Source organism: Mus caroli, unplaced genomic scaffold (genome assembly GCF_900094665.2).
Source record: "Mus caroli unplaced genomic scaffold, CAROLI_EIJ_v1.1 scaffold_6281_1, whole genome shotgun sequence".
NCBI classification, from domain to species: Eukaryota; Metazoa; Chordata; class Mammalia; order Rodentia; family Muridae; genus Mus; species Mus caroli.
In genome coordinates, this window is record NW_018391470.1 from 1 (window position 1) to 10,144 (window position 10,144).

Below are 10,144 nucleotides of genomic sequence, written 5' to 3' on the forward strand. Positions count from 1 at the left end.
GGGCAGGTTCCAGCAGTGGGCGTGGCAGGACGAATGAGCCGGTAGCTCCACCCTAGAGCAGGCAGGTTCCAGGCTGGGGGAAGGGAGGCCACAACCCACTGCTCTCTCCAGATTTCTCCTGATGGACCCTGGAACTTCTCTCAATGAGGTGTCCCCATGACCCCTGTACTACTGAGTTCTATTCTAGCCACACATGGTTACATTCCCAAGACTGGAACAGTGATTGACACCTCCTCCTTAAAGCTCCCTGTTGCTCTGATTCATTGGTGGAACTCACAGGACCAGGCTCTTTGCCATCTATTGGCTGTTATACCTTTTCCCTAAATGGACCTCATGCCAGAGTCTAAGAAATGGCTCCAGTGTTCTTTGCCATGCTTAAAATATTCTCTCTGGGCATCTGACTGCCTTCTCCTCCTCTGTCCCACCACAGAGCTAACCTCCTGATTCCAGGTCATGGCCTGATCTCTGAGAAGCATCCAGAGTTCTGTTTTATCACCTACATGGCCCCCACCACTGTGACTCCTCAGGAGCAGATTCCCTGGTTGGTAAAATTTGTCCCTGAGGTATTAGGAAAGTTGGAAACCATAGTGTCTAGCTGTGTGTTATGGGGAAATGACTAAGCTTCTCTGTGCCTCAGGTTTCTCATCCTTAAAGGGGACTAATAGTAGCATGTGGATCACAGGACCATAACAAGAGTCACAGAGTGAGAGTGATAGTCTCTATGTCCCTGTTGTCACTAGAGCCTACCCCCTGCCAACAGTAGCTGAGTGAACACTGCCTGGACACTTTCTGTGCAGGTATACGTTTATTCATCCTTTGCTCCTGCCTTTTCATTTTGGGTGATGAAGGTGGAGGTGTCCATCTGTCCTGTGAGATTGGTCAGCTGGGAACTTAGGGGAAAGGCTACCACTCTGCCCTGAGTAGGAACGCTAGGGGGAAAGAGGCTCGGGTCCGACCAACAGACCCCATGCAGCTGCAGGAGGGAGGACTCCAAATCTGTGAGCAGGATCCGGAGACTCTGCACTGGTCACTAGGTGACAGAGCCTATGGTAGAGAAAGAGTGAGACAGAACTGGCCACCACATGTTCCAGATGCTGCCAATAGACACAGGGCAGCAAGTTCCCATCTTGTTCCTGCACCTGTTGTTCACATGGGTTGGCCTATAAGCTTACATAGATAGCCCCATTAATGCTACAGAAGCCAAAGCAGTCAAAACCAGAGCCTAAATTGGGAAAGCACCTACCTGTCAGGGCCCAGGCTTTTGGGTAGAGGCAGATACAGGGAAATAAGCAGGAAAATGGAAAAAAGACAGGCATTAAGCTCAGGAATATGAGCTAGAGTTGCCAAGAAGACAGGGAGCCTGACCCAGACCATCCTCAAACTCTTGTGAATGTGTGACCACTAAAGTTGATCAAGGTCATTGAACAATTACAAGCATGTCATAGCCAGTCAGAGATTGGAACATGAAAAGCATTTTTAGACTCAGTCTTTGAAACTGGGAAGAAGACCCACCACTTGGGAAGTTCGAGTTTTGTGTAGGGTTGGTGATCTTGCCCATAAAGTTGATATTCTCAGAATCTGATTATAAAACATAGAACAGGAATGGTGTGTTAAGGTTAACAACTGTAGGGTTGCTTTTAGTGGACAGGAAGTCATATTTGTCTCTGGTGGTGGCATGGGCTTCTGTGCCTGTCTCAGTCATGTCCAGTGCAGCGCTGTGAAACATCTGTGGGGAGAGAAACCGATCACTCACTGGAGACCAGGGAGGGTAGGAGAGAGGCCTGGAGCAAGCAGTGAGTCCTGGCCTCATTAGCTGGGGAATGTTTTTGTTCCTTCCATGAGTTCTAACCCTGGATTTTTTTGTCTCTGCAAGACTCTGCTCAGGCTGTGAGATAAGGGATGCCCTTGTCTGCTCAGTGTGTGAAACAGTGCCGCCCTCAAACCCACTACAACAGGAGGACAGGAGTAGATAACAGGTTTCCCCACAGGCAGCCTCCCAACACCCTGACAGGGAATAGCCAGAGTGCTGGCAGCACGTGCAGATATCAGTACCACTCCTGCTCCTATCTCCTTGGGATATTCATCAGCAACGCATAAGGCATAGCTTCATATCCCCAGACAGCCATGCCTGGCTGGTTCAGATCTGAGCTCAGGGCTCTGAGTAGGTACAGGACAGAACACTAGAGTCTGAAAGACTGTGTAGCTAAGAATGTAGTAGGTGGGTCTAAGGTATTTTTCTCCTATTCCTAGGATTTTCATCCGAACTGCTATTGATTCCCTTGTACTGAAGTTACTGCTACTATTCTGTATGTTGGTCAAGCAAGTAGCATTGGCCCAGCACTGCACTGAGCAAGCAGAGGCTGGGTGTGCTTTGGCTCTGCAGTGGATTGTGGGTGTCTCTGCAGTAGATTGCAGGGAGCACTGTAGTGGATTGTGGGGAGCCCTGCAGTACAGCACAGGTTGGGACCCATGTGGTCTAAAACCAAGCACAGGCATGTTCCCCATCATTGACTTCTGAATGAGTTCAAGTCCTGGGAGGGGAAAGGAGCCATTGGCTGCACGCTTTGAGAAGGAGTATCTAGGCTATGATTTATCTCTCTCAGGCATGAGGGATCTCAGTCATGCAGGTTTTCTCATACATTGAACATCCCCAGATGCCCACATGGACTTCACTGTCTACATTTAGGACCCATAGTGAATGACACTGTTTCTTGTCTTACCCGAGAGACTCTTACATCCTTGCCTTCTGAAATCCCTGACAGGTCAGCCTGTGTGGAGAAGACTTCCTTGATACCCAGTTCTGGAAGGATGTTCTCCAGTCTGTAGTTTTGGGATATGGAGAACTTGGGTAGGTAGAACTCATCTATCATCCTGAGGATAAAGAGTAATGAAAGAGTCACTGGAATCTGTGCCCCGCTCAAACCAGCTTACGTCTCAGGAGCATCATTCTATAACTGTCATCTCACTGGAGCAGAGCCCTCTTTACATCCATGCCAAGACCATGAGGTCTTGCTCTTCCTACGTTATTAACTGTTCATCAGAGCCTGGGAGTGTGAACAGTAGACAGGCAACCTGACTTGAAACTAGCTGTTCTTTGACTGAGAATGCTTTCCTCATAGATCCACAAATGCAGCCCTTCCTTGTCATACCTCAGACATCACCTGGTGACCCTTCTATTTACACTGGAGACTGCATCACTCTCCAGCTATCCTTAACCTTGGTTGTCCTTCACAAGTCTGCCACCTCAACTCACCATCATCTTCAATGTATTAAACAATGATTAGTTCTATTTTTACCCTCCCCCCATCTCTTTCTCAATTACAACATATTCCACAAGGATGAGAATTTTTGCCCATTCTTCTTTGATACTTTCTCAAAGTCTAAGTCAGAGTAGGTCTTCCAGTCACTGTTCCATGAGTGGTGAATGAATGGCTGATAAGAGGATGCATTGGTTGATTCTCAGAGTTAATATCTCACCACAATTCCCCCTGCCTTCCAAAGACACATTCAAGACTCCTTTTCATTTATAGCCTATTAGAGACACAGGAAACCTCATTCCTTCTTTGAGCTGATCTCTTCTTGTCAACAACAAAAACCACAGTAAAATCAGGCCTCAAACAACTGGGACAGAGGAAGGGAATTCAACAAAACTCCACCTATCCCCTGCTGACACTTTAACCATTACACTGGATATAAGTGAGAATCTTAGGTATAGGGACACTGGCCATCAGCACAACTGAAGTACAGGGATCAGTGACAGTCTGAGATCTGTGGACATGCACCTGGGCCTCAAAGATTTCCTCCATCCCCTCAGAGTTGCTGGTTGTAAGCTGGCTTCCACCTGCTGCATCCTGCCCTGGTCAGGGAGGATGAACATGGCCTTGCCATTGCCTTTGTAGTTCATCTCCACCACAGTGCATTTCATCTTCTCATCCCAGAAGTAGGGTGCCCTCAGTTCCTTCATTTTCATCATGGACACCTTCACGGGTGTCCTCCTGACCTCTATGAATGTCCCCATGAACGTTCCATAAGGGTCAAATGTCATGTTCCATTTACCTAAAGAAGGAGCAAACCATCAGATTGTAACAATAGAAACAATCTACCTCCTCCCCATCTCTGCTCAGCTTCTGAGTTGTGACAGCAATCCATCTATCTTCAGTCACTCAGAATGTCCCTTGTGGTGGCATATCCTGAACTGGAAAAACTTTGATAGGTAGACAAACTGGTAGCAATGAGGATCTAGGTTTAGTTTGGAAAGAGAGCCTCAAAACTACAGCCTGGCCACTTGAGCTCCTGACAGTCAGTGATCTGGGGTACAGTGTGTAAGAGAGAGAAGAGTGAAGGAGGAAAGACTGGAGACAGGGGAGAGTTGTGGGTCCTGTCTTCCCCAGGGGAGTCATATCTAGAAGGCAATGTCTTATGGGACAGGTTTCAGGGAAAACAGAACAGCAGAGAGTTTGTTCTGCTATATTGTAATCAGTCCATAGTCTCATAGATTGTGGGCTAAGACATGGGTCCCCATCACACACAATTGACTGTGGCTACAACACAAAATCAGAATATCAGCTCTTGTTTAAATCCAGATTCTTACTTTATGTCCACACAACCAACACAATTGAGAAACTAGTGAAGAGCCCTTGGTACAGAAACATTTTCTTGGGCTTAGGATCTAGCAGACACACACCCTACCTCACAGCAAGCAGCACTTGAGCCTGTGTCCTGGGGAGAGTTGAGAGAACCATGTCTTACAGTCTAACCCTTCAGGCCATCACTCTGTTTCCACCATCCATTGCCCACAGCAGCGCTGGGGCCTTCCTGCCCTCTGTCCTGTCCTCTGTCCTCCTTCCTTCCTGTCCTCTGTCCTCCTGCCCTTCTATTCTCTGTCCTCCTGTCCTGTTCTCTGTCCTCCTGTCCTTCTGTCCTCTGTCCTCCTGTTCTCTGTTGTCCTGATCTCTTGTCCTCTGTCCTTCTGTCCTCTGTCCTCCTGTCTGCTGTCTTCCTATCCTCCTGTCCTCTTGTCCTCTGTCCTCTGTCCTCCTGTCCTCTGTCCTCCTGTCCTCCTGTCCTCTGTCCTCTGTTCTCCTGCCCTTCTGTCCTCTGTCCTCCTGTCCTTCTATCCTCTGTCCTCCTGCCCTCCTGTCCTCTGTCCTCCTGACCTATATTTCTGTTCATTTTCACCTTGATTTTCTGTCTTTATCCCAGGTCTGTCCTCCCTCTACCCTAGACTAACTTTAATTAACTCAAGATCTAACCAAGGTCTGGTTACATAATGATTCCATCAGGCAATGGTGTCTGGGCTGTCACCTTGCTCCTGGTACATATCCCAGCAGATGTGTTGGATCCTGGATTTTCCCTAATTCCCCATACCCATAACATCTCCAGGTGAATCTCCAACTGCCATAAACTGAAGCCCCAGCAGATCCCCTGCACCAGGAATGTGTCATTGGAATTATGAGACTTCAGGCAGCCTGTTTATTAATTTTAAAAAAGTAAAATTCCACGAAACAGCCAGACAATAAACACAGACCACTGGCTGATACTTTCCCTTCTCTAGTGGATTTTTCCCAGTTCCTGCTTCTCCATGCCCACGACCAGCTCATTACACAATAGGCTCAGAGGAGAAGCCCTTTATAGGAGCTGCCCCCAGGCTCTTCACTACTTTTGTATTATGATGCTTTCCCTTTGAGATTAGTGTCATCACTCTCCTTTAGATCAAGAAGTCCCAGCCCACTGGGATCCTGATTCAGCCTGAGGCTCTCCAGCAGGGCTGGACACCTCCTATAGGAGTACATTAGAAATGCCTGCTCTAGGAAGACTGAGGGATTCCATTTGTGTACTGAGTAGCCATGGCTTCTGCATAATCAGCTAGGACTGTCAGTAGAAGATAATGACATTCTGTTAGTCAGTAAGTTTAAGTCACAGCCCAGATCAGCCTTCCTAGATAGACAGCTCAGGGTTTCTGTTGGGCAAGTACCAGAATTACATCACTGTTCAAAAAATCTCAGAAGAGAGGTAAGGGCTGTGGATATTTAGCAGTTAGACACACATGGCTCTGAGGCCTGAGCATCTACTCTCCAGTGTCAGTGTAAGGACACAGGTTCTCAGGCAGCATCCTCTCCCTCCATTTACCTAACAGTGACCATTCTCACCTTTAAAGAGGGCAAAATTCGTCATCACCATGGATGTCCTCTCCTCCAGGTCTGAGACCAGTTCCTTGATCTTCCCCTGGGTCTGATTGCTCACATAGTCATTGAGGAGCTTTCTGGCCTTACAAGGCTGCTGGAAGTCTGCTGTGAAGACCTCAGTGTGGTACAAAGCCCTTGCCTTCTCCTTGAACTCTGCCAGGATCTGCAGGTGCTTTTCAACAACCATAGAATTGCCTGTGCTGATCTGTACCTGGTACCTTGGCTGACTGAGCCTCTGTAGGAGGTGCCCAAAGCCCTGGTGGATGTCTGCCGCAGGGGTCTCTGTCAGATTGAACTTGAGACCTTCTAGAATCTCTTCCAGGGTCTTGCCCTTTGCTCCCAGGGACAGGGAGGCCAAAGCAATTGTGATGCTAAGTGGGGAGAAGACAACATTTTTATGTGGATTCTTCAAAGCCAGCTTCTTGTAGAGGCTGAAGGCAAAGTCAGTGTTGATGGAGGCCAATGTAAGACTGTCCAGTTGTGATTCATGGTCTCTGTCTTTCTGGACTGGAGTGTGTTTTCCTAATGTGTCCTCTGGACAGCAGAGGACAGCAGGGCAGATCCCAGCCATCAGGAGCCCCAGAGCTGCAATGAAGGCCATCTTCTATGTTCTCCAGCCTGAAAGAAAAAATATCCTTTGAGTGTGGAAGGACCAGCTGGTGCTCTGACCATTTGTCTCCTACTTCTCCAACCTGGCCATCATTGTGTCCCACTCTGCTGCACTGCCTTGCCTCTGTGACTGCCCACAGGAGGTTCTCTGGACACTCAGATGGCAGTACTACATCATGAGCTCCCACCTACCATGGAAGAAGTGTTGATGCAGAAGCCAGTTTTCCTATTGAAGAGAATGAGCATCCAGAAAGGGGAGGGGTTCATTCCAGCCTCACAGGGTTAGAAGGCAAAAAACCACTGAGCACAACCGCTCTGTAATCTCATCTCCATTCTGGATTGGCATAAGGCTATTAGGAGGCAGAGAACCCTCTTCCTTTTCCCTTGTATCCTTTCCTATCACCAATCTCTAGTCCATACTCTGAGAAGGAAACTTGGATAAATTTTGAAGTCTATGGCTCACCCCTAATTCCAGAAAGTATGTCTAAGAAATCTCACAGCACTGGATTGAATCTAGTGCATGTTTCTGGGAGTAGGGAGATTGAGAGTAAGCTGTGGAGATATCTGGCTCATTGCCAAAGCCCTGTCACCCCTGAGAGTAACTATTAGAATGACCAATAGGGGGAAGTCCTTTCAACCTTACCACAGTACTATATTGCTTACGCTTGGAAGGCCTCCTTGCTGGAAGAAAGAAAAAAGTTTGATCCTATGATTCTGTACTGGCTGGTTTTGTGTGTCACTTTGACAGAAGCTGGAGCTATCACAGAGAAAGGAGCCTCCCTAAAGGAAATGGCTCCATGAGATCCAGCTGTAAGGCGTTTTCTTAATTAGTGATCAAGGGTGGGAGAGCCCACGGTGGGTGGTTTCTCCCCTGGGCTGGTAGTTCTGTGTTCTCTAAGAAAGCAAGCTGAGCAATCCCAAGCCAGTAAGAATCACCCCTCCATGGTCTGTGCATCATCTCCTGCCTCCAAGTTCCTGCCCTGTGTGAGTTCCTGTCCTGACTTCCTTTGGTAATGAACAGCAATGTGGAAGTGTAACCCGAATAAACTCTTTCCTCCCCAACTTGCTTCTTGGTCATGATGTTTGTGCAGAAATAGAAACCCTGACTAAGACAGATACCTGTACCAAACTTCAATATGAATGACAGGGTGGCTGTGTGTTGGCAAGCAAATATCTAGACCTCTCTGTGCAGCCTGTTGTGTGGCCAATGACAGAATTGGCCAAAGTGTCTGGCTCATTACAGTGTTGGAGTGGATGTGGAGAATGTCCAGAGGGTCAACTCGTCCATACTCCCCTGTAGTAGTGATCACAGTTGAATCCTGTGATCATGGTAAACATGGCTGCCCAGACCTAGCCTCTGTGTACACTGTACTGGAGTTCAGATGGGAAATTAGATGAGAAAGGAATGAAAAGGCAAGGAAGGGTCGGGGAGAGAGGGGATAACATGGGTTATGGGAGAAGAAGTGAGAAAGTGTAAGAAAGAGGGAGGGGCAGGGCTATAGGAGAGGGAGCAGAGGACAGGGTGAGGGAGCCAAGGGGAAGATGAAGGGGAGAGGAGACTAGAAGAGTGAAGGAGAATGGAGAGCAGGGGAGGGAGGTGTTGGAGCTTTGCCTCATGTCCCCAGGTCAGTGACATGTCAGCAGAGGAGCCAGTAGCTTCAGTCATCTTCGCTTTCTGTCAGACTGAGCAACATTTCTTTTGGAAAGCATTTGGCTTTTTGTTTGTTTGTTTGTTTTTGTTTTTAGTGTTCATTTTATTTATGGTACTCTGTTCCAGTACATACAAAGCAAAATAATTGCTCATGAACATTTACTGTATCAATTATCCATACATAATTTATTAGTCATAATTCTTAGATTATTGTCAGTGTGTTCATATTACTTTGTGGAAATTCTACTGAATTTTTTTCACATTGCCTATATTTTATGGAAATTTTTCTGTGTTGTTATGGTCAGGAGATCGTTAAGAAAGGTAGTTACATAACAAATGCAAATAAGCTTTAAATTTTACAAGTGTCACGGATTTGTTTGAATATGCCTTGCTTTCTATTATTCCCCCTTACACCAACTATCTAAAAGCTGCACAACATGAGATACAGTTGCGGGATTTGTCGGTGCTTTTCCAACATGTGTGTATTGAGTCTTCTCTCAGTGGAGAGATTAATCTCTTGTTCACCTAGTCCATTATACTTGCAAGCTCATCCGGGGAAAGCCCCTATTTGTGATTCGAGTACTCCTTGGTAAATTCATAAATCAATTCAATGAAAATATGCCCTAGCTGTATGACAGTGTTATGATCTTTCTCTTTAACCCAGGTACCGTGTATTTCACTATCTCTATGCCAGGTTTTGAGCTTATCTTGGAGTGATTGTGTATATGAAAGTAACTTTATAGCCAGAAAAATATAGTGCAGGTTATTAGGTTTTAAAGTTTATAGCTTATAATTGACCTCAAGAGAAACCTTCCATTTGGGAAATCTGCAGTACAATGTGGTCACAGCATTGATTGTTTAGTCTACATTTCCCAAAACACAGCTCAATGAGATTATCTCTCAGTTCAACACTTTTTTGCTACTGTATTTGTATTTATCTTTTCATTTCCCATCAATTTTGTTCAATATTTTCTGGAAACCAAAATCACTTGTAATAATCTTTTATTTTTTTGTAACCTAAACATTCCTCTAATCCCTGGCTGCTCTTGATTGACATATTATAAACCAAACACATACACAAATTCATAGAATTCTAACTAAAAATAAGCAATCCACTTGGCAGAAATGCGACATACATTTCAAATGTAAGATGAATATACTAACTTTTTTTCAAATACTGAAGAGATCATAGAGGTCTGTTTCCTTAATGACTTTTTTGAGGGTCATATGGTTAAGAGTTCCTTTGGAAGAGATGCCTAGCAATAGACTGATACTGTACATTTTCTAGTGTAAAATATTTCATTTTCTTAGAGTCATGGTTGACATGCTCCATTTTCAAAAGGCCAAATATTAATAATATTTAAGGATTTGTAGGCAAAAGGTTTTGAGATAGCCAGCACTCCAGGTGTTTGGGATCCACATGAAGACCAAACTGGTGACTCTTATGGAAGAATAGGAGGAAGGAATGTGGGCCCCGAAGGAGATAGGAACTACACAGCAAGACCAACAGAATCAACTAACCTGGACCCCTGAGACTCTCAGAGTCTGAATCACCAACTAAAGAACACACATGGGCTAGACCTAGGCCTCCTTCTACATATGTAGCATTCAGCCATGTTTGAATTCAAAACGTTTTCCACAGAAAACAAGGTAGTCTCTCTGTGTAGGAGAAGACCTGGCTCAGAGGCGGAGCTGTTGT

At 45.9% G+C, this 10,144-nt stretch overlaps 1 protein-coding gene across 1 annotated transcript; it reads right to left on the reverse strand.

Annotated features, from left to right (window-relative positions):
• Nucleotides 1-1,582: 1,582 nt before the first annotated feature.
• Nucleotides 1,583-6,786, reverse strand: LOC110289201 (serine protease inhibitor A3B-like). The gene is made up of 4 exons (XM_021155358.1): nucleotides 6,150-6,786; nucleotides 3,783-4,056; nucleotides 2,721-2,871; nucleotides 1,583-1,726 (listed from the first exon to the last, which is right to left on the reverse strand). Exons 1-4 carry the CDS (start codon nucleotides 6,784-6,786, stop codon nucleotides 1,583-1,585), a joined length of 1,206 nt encoding a protein of 401 aa, XP_021011017.1.
• Between the last annotated feature and the right edge of the window lie 3,358 nt (nucleotides 6,787-10,144).